The sequence below is a fragment of the Oncorhynchus tshawytscha genome, linkage group LG03 (assembly GCF_018296145.1).
Source record: "Oncorhynchus tshawytscha isolate Ot180627B linkage group LG03, Otsh_v2.0, whole genome shotgun sequence".
Taxonomy (NCBI): Eukaryota; Metazoa; Chordata; class Actinopteri; order Salmoniformes; family Salmonidae; genus Oncorhynchus; species Oncorhynchus tshawytscha.
In genome coordinates this window covers 48,270,418-48,288,280 of record NC_056431.1, presented here as the reverse complement: position 1 = coordinate 48,288,280, position 17,863 = coordinate 48,270,418, and the positions used below count along the sequence as shown (strand labels likewise).

At 42.9% G+C, this 17,863-nt stretch overlaps 1 protein-coding gene across 12 annotated transcripts in view; it reads left to right on the top strand.

Annotated features, from left to right (window-relative positions):
* LOC112237713 (R3H domain-containing protein 1-like) overlaps window positions 1–17,649 on the top strand; it is a 67,369-nt gene extending 49,720 nt beyond the window's left edge. For 9 of the 12 annotated variants that reach the window (XM_042318586.1, XM_024406341.2, XM_024406361.2 and 6 more), the window contains 13 exons: window positions 751–1,047; window positions 3,013–3,200; window positions 4,436–4,558; window positions 5,670–5,918; window positions 6,288–6,411; window positions 10,150–10,301; window positions 10,528–10,682; window positions 11,658–11,767; window positions 14,950–15,119; window positions 15,392–15,545; window positions 15,825–15,919; window positions 16,220–16,313; window positions 16,600–17,649. In XM_042318586.1, the coding sequence (XP_042174520.1) occupies window positions 751–1,047; window positions 3,013–3,200; window positions 4,436–4,558; window positions 5,670–5,918; window positions 6,288–6,411; window positions 10,150–10,301; window positions 10,528–10,682; window positions 11,658–11,767; window positions 14,950–15,119; window positions 15,392–15,545; window positions 15,825–15,919; window positions 16,220–16,313; window positions 16,600–16,751 (2,063 nt within the window). In that variant the 3' untranslated portion in view covers window positions 16,752–17,649. The remainder of the gene's footprint in view (window positions 1–750; window positions 1,048–3,012; window positions 3,201–4,435; window positions 4,559–5,669; window positions 5,919–6,287; window positions 6,412–10,149; window positions 10,302–10,527; window positions 10,683–11,657; window positions 11,768–14,949; window positions 15,120–15,391; window positions 15,546–15,824; window positions 15,920–16,219; window positions 16,314–16,599) is intronic. The other 3 variants (XM_024406367.2, XM_024406375.2, XM_024406357.2) reach the window with 3 other exon arrangements.
* The last annotated feature ends 214 nt before the right edge of the window (window positions 17,650–17,863 follow it).

The following is a 17,863-nucleotide window of genomic DNA, read 5'->3' as shown; positions in this document are numbered from 1 at the left end:
CAAATGTTATGGTAATATGCTATCAGTGGTTTGCCATTCTTTTAGAATTGTAGTAGAATGTCTTAGTCAATCATGTTTTATTTTGTTTACCTGACAGTGATTAGATTCCAGTCTTAATGATCTAATTATGTACAGTTCAAGAATCTATTAGTTTCATTAAGTTTTGTGTTCTGTTCTGCCCACCATGGACATGGTGGTGGTGCTTGGACACACAAAGTGAATAGCTAAATGAAGACGTTAATCAAGAAATGAATTAAATTGTCATTTAGAGCTGCTGACGATATCATCATCCTCTTTCTATTTTATGACCGCATCAGTCCCACAGGTAATTCGAACAGATCATTGGTTGTGTAGGTTTGGAATTTCAAAATTGTCCTTTCAAAGTAGTGCATTTCTTAATGAAAAACATTAGATTTCTACTTGGGTCAACTAAAGGTTTTTATGGCAATGGCCTCAACCATTGGTGCATTATACAGTTAAAGGTGATTGTCTAAGCCAGACTAATATAAATATCCAATGAATTCAAGCCGCTTCTCCAGTAGATACCATCAGTATCTCCTTTGACCCTTGGCATGCATCTTACGACTCCCTTTCCATCCCCATATAACAACTCTAAGCATGGTGTGTTAACTCTGCTGTGTCTGTAGGTTAAGGCTTTCCTTTTCCTTCCTTCCTTCCTTCCTTCCTTCCTTCCTTCCTTCCTTCCTTCCTTCCTTCCTTCCTTCCTTCCTTCCTTCCTTCCTTCCTTAGGTTCACTAGAGTCTTCTAGTAGTGTAGGGTCCTCCACGGGTTCGCTCTCTCGCTCCCAGCTGCCCCTCACCGTCCCAGCTCTAACCCAGGCTGGCCACCCTCACAACCACGCCGTGCCCCCCTGCCCAGTGGCTTACCCAGCCACCTGCACTAGTAGTACTGTGACTTATGAGGCGGGAGGCAGGAGCGGCCCGGTGCCGCCACCACCAGCAAATACAGCTAACACTAGCTACTATTTGCTTCCCCTGGAAGCCATAGGGATACCGCCAGGGAGTATCCTGGTCAACCCACACACAGGTTGGTACCCTCTAACCCTACCATCGGACCAGGTTGGTTAGGAATAAGTTAGTTGTACAGTACGGGGGCTTGCGTGGGGGATGTAAAATGTGTCTTGTGTCCTGCCATTGGGTTTCTTTCACAAACCGAAATATTCTCCTTCAAACTAACACGACTCACAAACTCTCACATCTTGCTGCTTATACCTTGACTGCTTTCTTCTTGTGGTGCATAGAGAGACAGACAGCGTACTGTAGTTTGTAACATTGGAGCCAGCTGGGGAGGGTGATGTATCTCGGGTGGGGGGTATCTGGAAGAAAAGTGGTGGAACGCCACAGCAGAACACAAGGCATTTCTTCATGCATTATTTATGATGTATTTGAGTTCTGAGTATTTTGGGGGAGGTGAAAATTAGAACTTGCTTTGATTGTCCTTTTAAATAGTAAACCCAACCGACAGAATGTGTATCACTTTCCTCAAATTATTTAGATTTGACACGGGAGTTGCTGTCTGAGGCGGCTTGCATTCAAATGAAGATCCGCCTCTCTGCTGCCCGCAGATGAGGTCAGAACAGAAGCACTTTGAAAAACGATAGCGCGCTCGCAAGATCAATATTTCCCGACGTTGGTCAAAACAAATTCCCTAAAGTGTTGCTGAGACAAGGGATAATGGAGCCATACTGTACGGTGTTGAATATAGAAAAACTAGAGAGTAAGTCGGCGCTCTGATGTATAATGCATTCTTCTTCAGTCTGCTCGTTCAGCGGCCGACATAGAGAAGGTTAGTTCTTAAATATGCATGGGTCTGGCTGATAAGCCCGGGTATATGGAGCTGGCACTAATGTTTTTCAAGAGCCAGTCAGGGGTGTGTAATTGCTTATTGACCTTTCTTGGAAATGTCTTGTGTAGCACCCAGGAATTAATTTAGCCACCTGATAGTTCAAAACTCAAGAGGAGTTATTTTCAGGTCCATGTGTGCGTCACACGTGCAAAAAGTTGAGGAAAACCCATCCTCTCACCACTGGCAAATGAGCCCAGAGTGCAAATGTATAGCCTATATATTTTCTTCTCAATAATTTATTATGACTCCATGTGTAGGAAAAATGCTAACTATAGTAGATACTCACCAATATTAGATTTAGTAAAATAAGAGCATGGCCAAACCCCCTCTAATCCTCGTAGTATATGAGTAACTGTAGAGCTCACAAAGCAAACATGTCTGTGGAGTGAAACCTTGTCCTTATGACAATGTATATTACCAACAGGCACTTCATTAGACGTGTGTAGAATACAAATGTAAGGAAAAAACACCCAAGATTTGACCAGGTAATGTGATATATAAGCCATACACTGGAGCTGAGTGTCTCTGCACTGCTCCGTGGCAATAACCTCCTTTCTGCATTAAAAAATACCTTCACAAAAGGATATTCGGCATTCGGAGCCAGCCTATTTCACAGTGAACCCTCAGAACCATCAATGCATTTTTCACCTGCGATTCAGAGGAGAAATGAGCCCTAGGAAAGAATGAGGGCAGAAATCTATCCTAGATGTTTCTTTCATATTCTCTCTACACAAGGTGCCTCCGCACACAATATTCTTCGTCTTTTTCCTGCTCATGCAAAGGTACACATTTATTGTAAATATTTACTCACTTCACTGTGTGAATTCAAAAATAGGCTATGTAAATGAAGCCCCTTGGACACTATACTGTCTACAACTGCTGTAAGGATAATGCTAGCCAAATTACATTTCTGGATACCTAACAATTTGGCAAATTCGTATCAAAGCGTTGAAGAATATGTTTAATGTTGATAATGGGGCCAATATCATTAGGGATGAAAAGAATGTTGACAATAATGGTTGATGTGATTTAAAAAGATGGTTCGTGTTGATTATAATGCTGAAAATTATGATCATTAATGTGTTAATAGAGATACCCGTGCTGGTGGTTTTCCAGTGCGTTTCAGCCCTTCCTCTCTACCTACAGGCCAGCCCTTTGTGAACCCGGATGGCAGTGCTGTGGTATACAACCCCAACCACAGCATGGCTCCTCAGCATCAACATCATCAGCATCATAATCAGCAGGGCAGGACCCAGCAGCCCATGCTCCCTCCTCCACACCCTCCTGGCCGCCACCAACACCAGCCCACCAATCACAACCACGTACTCTCACAGGTCCGCTAACACCCTTTAGCAGGGCACTGAATTTAATTTGAGATTTAATTCAATTCAATTGAAGCATAGGAGAAAATGTAGATGTCACCGGCTTATTCATATCTACACATTACACATTACAAACCATAACGTGCTTGTTTAATCCCTAGCAGGGCAAGGGAAAGTAGGAGAACAACTGATGTACATGTTCAATTCTTACTCAGTCATCCTAAAACACCCCGGTGATTGACATGGCCCCCATTTCAAAACATTACCATGCCGGTGCTTGACATTGGTACGGTGTAATTCATTGAGGAAATTTTGCAACCTGCCGTTCTCCTTAGTCGCCACCCCTGTCAGAGTAAATGAATTGAGTTCAGAGTGTCGGCTTAACACTGTGACCCTGGTGCAGCACACAGCCCAAATGGTAATCATTAGAATTTATACAGGCCCTCGGTGGTAGGAATAGCAATCTCTAATAGCAAGATCCCCATCAACACAACCTGTCATGGAGAGGTCCTTTAAAAAAATAAACTGGAGCCAGAGGGGTTGAGCTTCATTAGTGAAAATACCAGGGCAGGAAAATGAGTTGACCTCTGACAGTGTGGGTGCACAACCCAGGGGTCGGACAAGGATGCCTTTCCAATGACGCGAAGCAGCAATGTCCCTTTCTAATAAAGACATTATAGACACAGGGGATGAGGCTGATGAGGGGTTTGCAAATTGGAGGATATTTATTTTGAACTAAGAGCTGTCCCATGGTGTTCATATTTATGTCTTGTAATTGATTTCCACCAGTCAACCTTGGTAGAAGATAGAGGATATTCATATCCATGGTCATCTATTGACTGAGCTCTTTGTCTTAATTAACTTCATTACTGTTTAGTTGTATTTCCCCAGGAGCTAGCACTAAACTAATATCCTTTTCCCCTACTGTAATTATTTTGTTTATGAGATGGCAATGCTTTCTCCTCTTGCAGTGTTTGCATCTTCTGCCTAATGTCTTTGACTAAACCCATTGCCCTCTACCGCTTCTCCTCCTCTTCTCCTCTCCTGTACTGTACTCTCCTCCTACCTCTCCTCTTCACCTTCTACGCCTACTTCTCTCCTTTAATCTTCCTCTTGTCTTTTCTGCCTCTTCTCTACCTCTTCTTCTCTCCTCCTCTACCTCTACCTCTTCTTCTCCTCTACCTATTTTCCTCTCCTCCTCTACCTCTTCTTCTCCTCTACCTCTTTTCCTCTCCTCCTCTTCTCAGTCTGTTCTATCCCTTCCTCAGCCGGTCCGGCCCCTCCAGCCTTCTGCTCAGCCTGTCCAGTACTCATCTGTCTCTTACCCACCTCAGCTGCTCTCCGTCTCCCCTAACCAACAATACACTGTGGTACTTGACTTTCATCTCTTTACTCTTCCTTCATTCACCTCCTCCTTCAACCTCAATATTTGGGTTCTATCCCATTTTCCCTCTTATGGCTTGTTTAAAAAAATCTGTAAATGTGTAGTGAACTTAGTACAGAGCCAAATAATCTGTTGATACTTTTTGTAAATACATAGTGAACTTAGTACAGAGCCAAACTGGTGTTTGCTACTGTAGGTGCCTGAGACTGCTAAATGGGAATATTATAGGGTCATTTTCCAGCTATATGATAGATGACTGTGATTAATAAAATATAGAAATTCTCTACAGCAAAATGAATGGAGCTAATCTTCTGTTCTTGCTATATGCCCACATTAAGATCTGAATGTAACATGTAGGCTAATATTCATGAAATAATACACACAAGGACAGAATTTCAAACAAGACTTGCAAAAGTTCCTTAATGAACTTATATTCACTAGTGTCAGGCATTGCTTAGCGTTACTTCTCGAGGCTAATCGAATGCAGTTAGTCAATGGTTAGTGTTTTTCCCCCTTAGTAAGACTTAATATGCCAATTAATGCTAAATGGAATCAGTTTTATTTTCATGTGTTGTGTATTTCTACCCCACTCCATCCATTGATGCAAATCATGTGTTCCGTTAACCTCTTTCCTGACCTCCCTCTACCAATAAACATCCCTTAATAACTAATTACATTTTTACATTTGTGGAAGGCTGCTTTGAATAATTAATTTCACAGCAGATGATGGAATTTGATGTTCTATGAATAGCAATGCTGAAAGTCCCTAACCACCCACCACCCTGTAAAGAAAAGTAAACCAAACCACACTTAAACAGGTCAGGAGGAATTCAGTTTTAGGGCCTTCAGATTTTTGATTTGCATGGGTGGCTGTATCCAGCAGTAGTCGTTCGTTAGTACTAGCCTATAGTTTTCTATAGAAGTCTTTGGGTTTCAGAAAATCGCTATATAAAAGTACGATGTATTATTAATTATATACAATGTTCTGTTGTAGTTCAAGTAGAGCCATTACTGAACTCCCATTATATTAATAAATATATAAAAGACATGTAATAATGTAATGTATCAATTTAACACGTTTCTGTGTGCTCCCACAGCAAAACAACCTGGGAGCCCAGTTCAGCCACATGAGCTTGGCCCGGCAGGTCTCTGGAGAGGGCCCAGGTCGGGACACCCACATTGCCATGTACCCCTCCTCCGTCGTGCTTCAGACCCCCCCTCAGCAGCAGGGCTACATGGTGGCCCCTCCAGTCCAGCACGTCCCGGCACCCCAGGCCTACAACAACCCCGCCCCTCCACCTGTCAACCAGCCGGTCATGCAGCAACAGGGCTACATGCAGCAGCAGGTAGTTTCTGTACATGCGAGCCTAATCTGGTTTACTCCTCTTAGTCTTTACACTATTCTGTTACATTAGTACTAATATACTTTTGTTCCATCTAACTGACTATCTTAATCAATGCCTGGCCAGTATCTTTGTTCCCTCAAATACATGATTGTAATGTTCCATCAATACTATCTGAGAGAGACATGTACAATACATTTATTCATAAATACTTTCTCTCTCTACTTAAAATAGCATTTAAATGGCACTTGGTAACTATATACCACACACCAGCAGAGGTACTGGACTGTATGTTCAGAGACCTCAGAGAGATGGATAGCTGTGTTGGTATTAATGGTATGCCATTTTAGACTGCTCTATCTCTGCCTACAGATGCCAGCATGTTACTGTGCGCCAGGCCAGTACCCCCTGTCCAACCAGCAGTACAGGCCTGTGGGCACAGTGCAGTTCAGCGCCCCACAGAGTCAGCCAATGCCCCCGCCCACACAACAGACAGGTAGGTATCTAGCACACTGAACCAGTAACTCAACCATCCATCTCAGCTGCCAAGTTCTCCTATTAAAAACAGGTGTTACTTTCAGGTGTGTTATTTCTCTGGTGTAATATATGTAATACCATCACTGGAGTGGTTTGCATTGAAGGTATCTACATGGGGGGTAAAATACCCCATACCACACCTTCTTGTGTGTTTATTTTAATACAGTTAATATCAAGCTGCGGGGAGATGGCTGTTACCGCTCCTCCCTCCCTTTTCACACTTCTTTTCTATTACACTCAGCACTTTCTTCTCTCCGGTTATCTGCTTTTATGGCGGGTACACAATAGGCTAATTTAAGTAAACTGCAGAGGGGAAATTAGACAGTGCCCCTGGGGCAGAGCGAAAAGCTACTGTGTTGGAATGCTTTTCTCTGCAGTTTTGGCCATTGTTTTGCCTTACCCTTTTACCCCATAATAACAATTCCCAGTCAAATACACTATTAGCATTGTTTCCCTCCCCCCTCTGTGTATCGCTGAGGCATTATTCACTGGCCTGTCTAGAGAAACAGATGCTCCGCTGCACCACTGAAATCCAGAAGCCAATCTGATCTCTGAAAGGAAATGGGGAATTTTGTTTTAATTACCTGCCAGCCTTTGTACATGCATCTGTCATGCAGGTTGGCAGTGGAGAAAAGGATGGGGATTTCAAATGGGAAAATGATTAAATGATGGTGAATTCCAGCAGGGAAATGTCAGAACGTTTATATGCATGTGGGTCCAAAGTCAGGTGTTTAGATGGGTTTCCTACCTGGATATCAGCCCTTCAGACTGGGTTAGAACCGAAAGGCCTGTCCTGGATACTGGTGGATCTAGACCCTCCATGGGTGGAACCAGGTATTGGCCCTCCATGGTAAAACCAGAGGCTCAGGATACGGGGCCGGGGCACTGTCTGAGAGGCCTATGATTCTCACAGTGAACCGGTCTCTTTTCCAGCCCCTCACACTCACCTCTTCAGACAGAACTGTTCGCCAACCACATCCTACCACTAGTAGTGCTGAGCGATCAGTGCTTTTTGAGGTCTGTTTCAGTTTACAGAATTTTTGTAGACATTTTTAATGAAAGGCAGCAGAAGCACACTGCATTATGCTGTAACACAGAATAAAATAATTAATAAAAGTCCCATGATGGTAGTGACTACCAATTACTGCTTATCACTTATTACCCATCTTTTATTCACATTACTTTAATTTAATATTTCAGTTGTGTATATTACATTTGTTTTATTTGATTAATTTATTTAATTCCTAGTCATCTCATCTCTAGAGTGGCTGTCTATGCTGTCTGACAAAATCTCAATTTTATTTGTTCATCAAAGTAAATAAGGCATACTTTTGACTGCTGAATACCAACTATTAATCAGTTAGATCATGTATTTTCAGGTAGAGATACAGTGCCTCGCAAAGCAACTGCTCTTGATCCCTCTCCATCATGCGTTGTCTCCGGACAAGTAGGCGTGCAATGGATTATGGTCATTGTAGTTAATTGCTATGTTTTCTGCGCTAAACCAGTGTTTCTCAACCCTGGTCCTCAAGCACACCTGATTCAACTTGTCAACTAATTATCAGGCTCCCTAGTGGCACAATGGTCTAAGGCACTGCATGTCAGTGCTAGAGGCGTCACTACAGACCCTGGTTCGATTCCAAGCTGTATCGTAAACACCCGTGATTGGGAGTCCCATAGGGCGGTGCACAATTGGCCCAGTGTCATCCGGGTTAGGCCGTCATTGTAAATAAGAATTTGTTCTTACCTGACTTGCCTAGTTAAATAAAATAAAAAGTAAGGCTCTTAATGAGTTGAATGAGGTGTGTCTGTCAAGGGTTACAACGAAATTGTGTACTGTTGGGGGTACTTGAGGACCAGGATTGGGAAACACTGCGCTAAACTATAGAATATTGGCCTGTTGAAAACTATAACTCCCTACTACATCGCACAGTTCAGGGTTGATCTGATTTGTCTTTAGAGAATCTGCAGTGATATCATTTGCATTGAGCTCGCAAAAAAAACCCTGAATGAAATGGAATCCAAATAATTGAACCAATGTTGGACAATAGTTGTTTTAAAAAATTAAAAATAACAGAAATGTTGTTTAATCGCTCGGCACGAACAATTACGCAATAAATCAAACTGCTGTAAAACTCGCACGTTAAAAAGCCCTCCTGTCTTCTGGGCATTCTTGATTATTGACTATCAAATCAGAAGGCCTTCTGACTTGACTGAGACTTTAAATGCATCTCGTCGTGAATATTTGTGAAGACTCAGTGCATGAGTTTTTATCCTCAATGTTCCTGCCATAAAAAGTGCCCTCATTTTGGTTTTGACTTCTACATCAGGCTTCGACTTTTTTGTGTGCTCTACTTCTATAATTATTTTAATAAAATCAGATTCTGTTAACATATATTATACTGCTCATTATTAGCTGATTCTGTTAACTATAAAAGGCTTGTGCAAGAGTCTCAACTGCAATTATGAAGACAAAGTATTAAATTCATAATTGTACAATTGTTGTAATCATAAAATATCAGCAGAATTCTTAATGTCAGCTGAAACTGGACATTGTCTGTGAAACATGTACTATACTTCTCCACATGTGGTCAAATAAAGCTGAAGGAAAATGTTTTTTGGTGAAAAGAGGAAGAAAAATGTTGTGGTAGATCTGAGTTGAAGGACACCAGTACCGCCTGAAAACTCCTTTCCCCAGGCGTCTGAGAAAGCCTAGTCCTTTCCCTTATTCTTGTAAGCAAAGATTAAGCTTTTGAACTTGAGAAAGGCAGCGGAAGCCTCAGTTTATCTGCTGTAACAAGGAGAGGGGTGGCGTGCCCGTTTCATCTTATCTGCTATAGCCGCCTGACAGTCAGTACCTTTTTAACCAGGCAGGCAAAACTGTCTGCAAGCAGCAAGTGATTCAAACCTTTTGAGTCCCTATGTCCAGGTTCAGAGTCTGGGTGGTACCATAGTGCAACGCGTCTCCTTTCTCCTCACCTTCCTCTGCTCAGTCAGCCGAAGCAGAGAGTGTTTAATATTATATTCGCTTCATGCTCAGTTTGTAAGTGGAGGCGAGAGAATGGCACTAAAAATAGCGACCAGCCTCTCTCGTCGCTTGCCTCTCCTTCATTCCCCGCCGGGGGCCATCCATTCCTTTTGTCCCACTTCTCTTCTCATCTGGACCAAATTGATTGCTGTCGCTCTGGCCAAAAGCCAGGAGAAATTGAAAATTGCCCAGCCCCCCACCTCACTCTCTTCCTCCTTTTTACCTCCTGCAGTTTTCATCCCCTCCATCCCCCCATACCTCTCCTCAGGGCGCCTGCTTTGGAGGGTTTTTCAATGGTGTTCTCAGAGCTTTGGTAACCTTGACACTGATGTATTTTACCCAGTGCAAAAAAAGAGGATAATTTCTCTAACATACTCTATGAAAAGTTTTTTTTTCTCTCTCTTCTCGTCTCCCATAATCTTACCAGCGGAGGATAAATCCTATTGAGATGACTTTGGCTCTTAAAGGTTGTTTATTCACCGAGCCATTTTAATGTTGACTTCATTGAATCATTGATCACTTTTCAAATAAACAAGCACACAGCCTGTCCTGTGCCAAGGAACTTTGCATTTCATTTCAATGCAAGTCTGCTGAAATCTAAGATCCTCAAGTCATTTTTGTCCACTTTTTGATTGTATCAACTTCAACTTGCTCTCTTTATTTCTCCAGGTTACCAAACTGTGATGCCAAATCAGCCACAGAGCTATCAGAGTATGATTGGAGTGCCACATAGTCAGAACACTGTCAGTGGCCTGCATAGCAATATGGGAAATCAGATGCAAGGCATGATGGTCCAGTATCCCTCCATGCCATCTTATCAGGTGGGTACTTGGCATTTCACCAACACTAAGTCAGTGTAAGTCTATAATGTCAAAACACAATTGTCAATGATGAACATTATTAAGACGTTAAAAAAAGTATATTCATTTAAACCTTTATTTAGCCAAGTATCTTGGTCGTTAAGAACCATTCTCTTTTACAATAACGATCTTGTATATTTTTTGGCATCCCATGTTGACCATGTGTAATTTGGGTCTGTCTTGGCAGGTATCCATGCAGCCCCAAGGCTCACAGGGTGTGCCACAGCAGACATATCAGCAGCCTATCATCAACCACAACCAGTCCAACCAGGGGCCCATGCCTGGTTCTGGTGTCCAGATCTACTACAGTGTTATCACACCCAATCAACAGAACACCATGAGGTTGGACATCATCACCACACTGTTTTAACATGGAAATACCTATACCCATTATTACGCTTATTGTAGACCCATTACATTGTTGAATAGCGGTTCTAAATGTATTCCCAGTTTAACAAAACACCATGTAATAGGAAATCACAATATTTTAATGTGAACATACTCTGATTATAGACAAATTACAATATTACAGACCGTTAATATATTCCTTATTTTACAGTGAGACGTTTTTAGTTTTAACCGATAACTAGCCCGTCTCTGTGATGCTTCACACTGGGCTATGCATGGCAAAGAAAGGGGTCACTTTCCACCCCCCTCTTCCCTCCCCCTCATGGGGCCTCTTCTTTAGTAGGCCATGTTCAAGATGATTTATAAGGCCAGATATCTACTGAGTCTTAATATAACATTGCTGGTCCCATGTGGTGAGCTGCTCTCTCTACACCATCCTTCATGCCAGCCCTCTGGTCCGCTGTGCAGACGCACACTATTCCTCAGGGTGCCGAGCGGAGCGAAGAGCCGACTGTCTCCAGCAGCAGCTGCCTGCCTCTGTGCTTTGGGCTGACGCATCACCCTGCCTCTTGCCTGCCTTCGCTTTGCTTTTATCCTTATTAAATCACAACTGAAATGAGCGAAAGAAGAGCCTGGAAAGCAGAAAACCCAAAGTTGCACACTGCAACCGCAATTTGGTTACGGAGACACAGTAAAAAATTATGATTGCCCTTGATTTGTTTTGATTTGATAGAAAATGAGGTCCGTAGCGATTCCCAGCCTTTACTCGTTTCCGATTGAGGATATTAGTGGTAGTTCTAATGCCCCTGTGTACAGTGTTCCACTTCAGTAATTTAGCCCATTTTAAACTGATGAGCCAAATTCTGATTACATTGAGTGAAGCGCTGCCAGAGCTTTGCCTCTCTGCTGCTCAGCTTTAAAAAGTGTGTGTGTGTGTGTGTGTGTGTGTGTGTGTTTCTCTCTCTGCAGCTCCTCTGTTGGGTTCTTGCCTCCTCCTGGATCAGAGCAGATGCAGTTCCCTCGGCCGTCCTCCCCCTGCAGCTCCCAGCAGCCCCTCCATCAGGCACAGCAGTGCTCAGGTACACAGCCCAGTCACAGCACAGATCCAGCCTGAGCCACAGCATCCATTACATCCAGGTCTCAACTAGGAATGAAATATCAATCACTGTCAATAAAATTAGCTGCCGTATAGGTCGTCTCTGGAACAAAACCCACAGATCACTAGCTTCGCACCCTGTTTTAAACCTTTCTGCTACCTGTACTTTTTTGTTCTTTAATACTCTCTTCAATCCAATCCCCCCTGTGCGAAACACTGGAGTGTAATAGCCTAAAATAACCTTTCACCAAACCCTGGAATTAGAACCCCACTTAACAGAGGCAGGTGTCATCAGGAGAAATTACTTCAGACTGAATTCTCTGGCAATTCAAAATGGATTGAATCGATTCTAAAAGGGTGAGAGGGCACAGACAGGCAGGCAGTATTCTCATCTCCCAGGGCCAAAGCTATTGTTATACGGCGTGGCAACAACAAAAGAAAGGTAGTCATGTAGACGCCTTAACACCCTGCCAGCCCCCCCCCCCTCGATTGTTAGCTGTGAAGCGTTAAGGTGCTAATTGAAATGACACTCCAAGTCTTAACGATCTAATTATTGAACAGATATAGGCTGGTAATTAAAAAGTAATTCCTCTGCTGCTTTGTTCCCAGTTATGGCCATCTTAAAAAAGTAAGGGCTTTCATGGGTGTTCTAATTTCAGTTAATGTGAATTTCCTCTCTGTGGCGAAGCCCCTGTGAATCAGTATAGCCATCGTCAGTCACCCCATCTCTCTCTCTCTCTCCTTTCCATCTCTCCCTCTCTTTTTGTCTTTTCTCCTTGAATATCTAATTAAAATGGAAAGGGAAATGTTCTTTCAAATCCTGAAATTAGATTTCGCTCCGTTCACAAGTGAGGTGGTAAATGTTTTAATTTCATGCAGGGATTACCAAGTGAAAAATAATTCCCTTCATTTTTTTTGTGGCAAATACTATCAAATTAAAATATGTATTTTGTTGCGTTCTGTTTCTTTTTTTTAATCAAATGTTTTTTAAATTTAGTAATAATAGTCAGCAAACATGAATACATACATACAAAATTAAGTTACACCTCCCCCCTCCCCAATCCCATCCGAGGACCTAAGGTATCAAATTAAATAAACATACATGGATCAAAATAAATGATAGGAAAAGAGAAACTCAAAGCAACACATCACAAAGTGTTTCTGCGGCAAGAACCATTGGTTCAAAGTGACTTCTTTAGCTCCATGAATGCGAGAGGTAGACAGCTCCATATAAATTACATCCAAAAAAGTGAGGATCCATTGCCAGATAGTGTGTGGAGGCTTCCATCATACGGCAATCATTTTCTTTGCAGCCGTTGGGCCAGCAAGAAGAATGTGCCACAGCCAAAGAAATGAAGTACAGAGAAATCATTTAAAAGTAAAACGAAAGGAGATGCAGGAATATTTTCGGACATCAGTGGACAAGATCAAAGCTACTTCATCCCAGAATATATACTAAACCAAAATATAAAACACAACATGTAAAGTGTTAGTCCCATGTTCAATGAGCTGAAATTAAAGATCCCAGAAATGTATCTCAAATTTTGGGCACAAATTTGTTTAGATCCCTGTTAGTGAGCATTTCTCCTTTGCCAAGATAATCCATCCACCTGACAGGTGTGTCATATCAAGAAGCTGATTAAACAGCATGCTCGCTACACAGGTGCACCTCGTGTTGTGGACATTAAGACAAATCTAAAATGCGAAATTTTGTAACACAACACCACAGATGTGTCCATTTTTTAGGAAGCGTACAATTGGCATGCTGACTGCAGGCAGGAATGTCCACCAAAGCTGGTGCCAGAGAATGTAATGTTCATTTCGCTACCATAAGCCGCCTCCAACGTCGTTTTAGAGAATTTGGCACAACTGCAGAACACGTGTAAACAGGCCAGCCCAAGACCTCCACATCCGGCTCCTTCACCTGCAGGATCATCTAAGGGGGGAAAGTTCTGCTGAGGAGTTTTTTTGTTTGTAAAAACAAACTCCTTCTGATTGACTGGGCCTGGTGTGTAATGCCCACACAGTCATGTGAAATTTATATATTAGGGCCTAATTAATTTTTTTCAATTGATTGATTTCCTTCTATGAACAAACTCAGTAAAATCTTAAATTGTTACATGTTGTGTTTATATTTTTGTTCAGTAGAGATACGAGGGAATTCCTAAACCATGTGTATAAAGGTAACAGGTTCATTAAGAGGGCACAGTGTACAGGATGCATCATTCAAAATGTTCATATGAAACAGCTTACGAGGAGTTAGATAAGTCCTTAGTACAAAATTATAATGGCATTCTCTTTCTTTAAATGTGGAATTGTGTTTTGGTCCTTAAGCTTCTTCATTTGCAATTAAATCCCAATAAACTGCATCATATTGCACCAAGACGGGCCTAAATATTTCATCTATTGCCTGGTTTTCTATTACAAGTACAGCTTTTTTGGCACACTTTGTTTGAAGACTTTTTTTCTTCAAGCATGAGTTAGCCATATACAGTGGTTTACACCCTGTCAGGATAAGAGCATTATATAGACACTGTTTACTTTTAAACCACCGCCAAAAATCATTAGACAGGCTTAGTGCAGTCAGAACTCTTCTTTTAATAAGGCCAAGTGCAGGTCTAGTAAATTCCCTAACCCTTCATTGTTGGGCAAACAACTTTAAATGGATGCTTGATGGCTGAAGGTTTTGGATATGATTATGTATTAGTGGTTGGTGCTGTCCTTGGAAAGAAGACACGCTGAAAGTCGCGACCAGACAAGAATAATCTGCATATCAACAAACACTTTGTTCAAACATGGAATTTAGTTACTAATAACATATTACATATCAAATGAGTGGAGGTTAACGTCACACAAATAGATTACAAAGGATTCTAACGGTGAGACAGTGAATGTGGACATTTTTATTTTTTTCTAATGCACTATGAAATACAAACAGAAGGAAATAATTTAAGTCACACTGACGTATGCTGATCCTATTGAACTTGATAAATATCTTTAAGGTAAACCTGCTACACACAGGATGAACATAATGGAATTCCCACGTTAACAGGCGGACAAGATGTTTATACACATTAAATCTTTAATTGCCCCCGAGGGGATAAATAAACGTTTATTTAATATGAGATTCTAATGTCTGTCCTTGATGTCTTTGTGCCCCCCTAGGTGTTCCCCCTCCCCCAGGCGGTGGGATGGTGATGATGCAGCTGACGTTGCCCCCCGGCCAGCAACCACGGCCTCACTCGCCCCCCCAGTGGAAACACAGCAAGTACTACAGTCTGGACCACACGAGACGACAAAAGTCCACAGAGCTCTCCACCCTAGACACCTCACAGGTGAGTGCAGGGACCCAGCTGAGCCTAGAGAGAACCTGCAGATAAAAATATATATATGAACAAAAACAATTTAATTAAAAATATATATATTTATCAGTATCACATGCTGAGTGTAAATGTAGTAATGAGGTTTGGTTTGATGATGTGGACAGTCGTGACCATGGTCTGTAATTTTCTAAGAAGGGAGTATCCCTGAGACTAAATGTAATGGTGTCTGTGAGCTCCATGTTCACCCACTAACTCTCCCCTGTCCTCCCCAACTGTCCGTACAGAGCATTCCCCAGCTGGGCAGTCCCTCAACTTCCCCCGCCCAGTCGCCAACTCCCTCCCACCCACACCACCTAACCAATGTGAAGAGCATCCGTCCAGGCCTCGCCCCCGTACCCATGATGCCCCAGTTCTCCAGACCCTTTATGCCAGGGCAAGGTGAGGGAGACACCCAGTGTTTTTCTACCCAGTCCTGGTGGACCTTCAACCAGATATTTCTACATATTTAATCTATTCCAATTATATAGGAATATGATATCCCAAAGGCTTGCTGTCATTAGTTGACTAGAAGAATCAGGTGTGCTAGTACTAAATTCAACAAATGTGTGGAATGCTCAGGGTCCCTGAGGACAGCTCAGTTGCTCCATCTTTATGGAAAATTGTAACCCTAATGAAATTGAGCCAAACTAAGTGTGTTGTCATCTCTGTGTTTCCCAGGAGATGCGCGGTACCCGTTACTAGGGCAGCCCCTCCAGTACAACCCCCAGATCCGTCCTCCTCTCCACGCTCCACCCATGGTCCCCAACCATCAGGTGAGTCTACACAAGACAGATCATCCACTTAAGTTGAAGCTACCTATTGTTTATAGGAGGAATTATGTGGGGATTTTGATATACCCTTCTGAAATGCTTGGCAAAGCCTGGAAACATCTCTTTAGTACTGTGCAAATAAAACAAAAGATGAAGTCAAACATTGGTCTCTGATTCTTTTGTTCCTCATTTGTCTTCCAATTGAATCAATATCATTCCGATACCTTAAGCTGGAGTCCAAAGAAAGTATAGTTGCGAGAGATGGTAATCTGAACATGCTCTTGTCCTTCTTTCTGCACCCAGGTACCCATGGGGATGCGGCACAGCGGTGGAGGGGGCAGAGGGAGGAAGCAGACAAGGAAAGCTCTGTCTACAGATCTCAGTGTAGGTGATCCAGGTAATGGTAGGGAACACCCTCTGTCTGTTAGAGGACAGAGATGTGGACCTCCAAGCCTAAACAAACCCCCTCATATCTCACTCTTAGATCTATCTTATATTTTTCTTTGATTTGAATTCCCACAGATTTGTACATAGAACAAAACTGATTGCAAAGGACGCTAGGGTTAGTCTGTACCAGTAAAACTAGGTCATGGGCCTAAGGTTGTCTCCAAGTTGGTTTTGACAGTTTTTCTCTTGCTCCCCCCCTCTCGCTGCTCTGTCTCTCGCTGCTCTGTCTGTGACAGTGAGTGGGCAAGTCCTGGAGGTGACTGACCTGCCGGGAGAGATCAGCAGGACCGAGGCGGACTCTCTGCTAGGTGAGCTCTCCAGAGCCCGGGCTGTAGTCGGATGGCTCCCAGAGCACCACAGCCTCCGAGATTGGCAGTCGGGGGGCTAACGGTGTCCCCCACCCAAACCCACGGTCAAGCCCCTGCTGACCCAGCCTTCGTCTACACCATCCTGGCCATGTTCCCTTCCGGATACACTGCGCAGGACGCCCTCCTCCACCACAATGGCCCCCAAGCCTCCTTCAGACTCACTGTGAGCAGGGGCCACAGACACCCCCTGGAGAGGGCCAGCTCCCAGTAGAGGGCGCTAAGGACCCCTGGCTTGACCTTTCACCCCTCACCAGCACCGCCAGTCACTTCCTGTTGCCATCACTCCCCCCAGCCCCACTCCTCACTAAGTTGGCTTGTTGTTAAGGGTTGTTTTTCCACTAGAGACTTGCTTAGGGGGATTGTGTTGTACTTTGTAATATTCTTACTAACGATTTGATGAAAAGGAACAAAAGAGCGAAACGTAACACTGATCCGACGTGAACGAACATTTAAAAAACACGATTATTGAAGTTCCAAATATTATAAACCCGTCTGCTCTCTGTTTTGAGAACCGGCCGGAACATATCAAAAGGGCAGTCTGTATTTTTGTTTTATTTTTTAATTTGTTTTATAGTTGTTGAAATCTTGAGTCAGACCCAAAGCTCATTATTATTCCCCAGCCCAGTTGCAGTGTCTGTCCTGGTTCCGTTTAACTCAACCAAAGCCTCCCCACACCCCAGAGTAGCTGATTATCGGCCACCCTGCCACCAGCCACTTGCCCCATATTGTGGCCAGTACATCATGGAGTCGCCCTTAGCTACACAATGGGTCTCTTGTGCCTTTCTCTTGAGAGTCTACTGATTTATTCTCCAAGAAACACAAAATGACACCCCAGTCAGTCTATTGTTAAATGAAAAGACCTGCACCTTGTAAATAATTTATATAGGATTGGTAATTAAATATCTCAATCACTTGTCATTTCACAGTGAATGGTTTGTATGTGTTGGTCACAGGCGGGCACAGATGAGTGCAGCAAAGAAAGGCTTTTGTTTGACACGCCTAGTTTTTAACTTAATTTAAAAGTCGAGATAAAAATGACACTCCTCCACTGCAACTGCATATTTTAGCAATCCTCTGCTTGGAGGGCCTCTCTCCACCACACTGTTCTCCCTCTTTCTCCTCTCCTCCTACA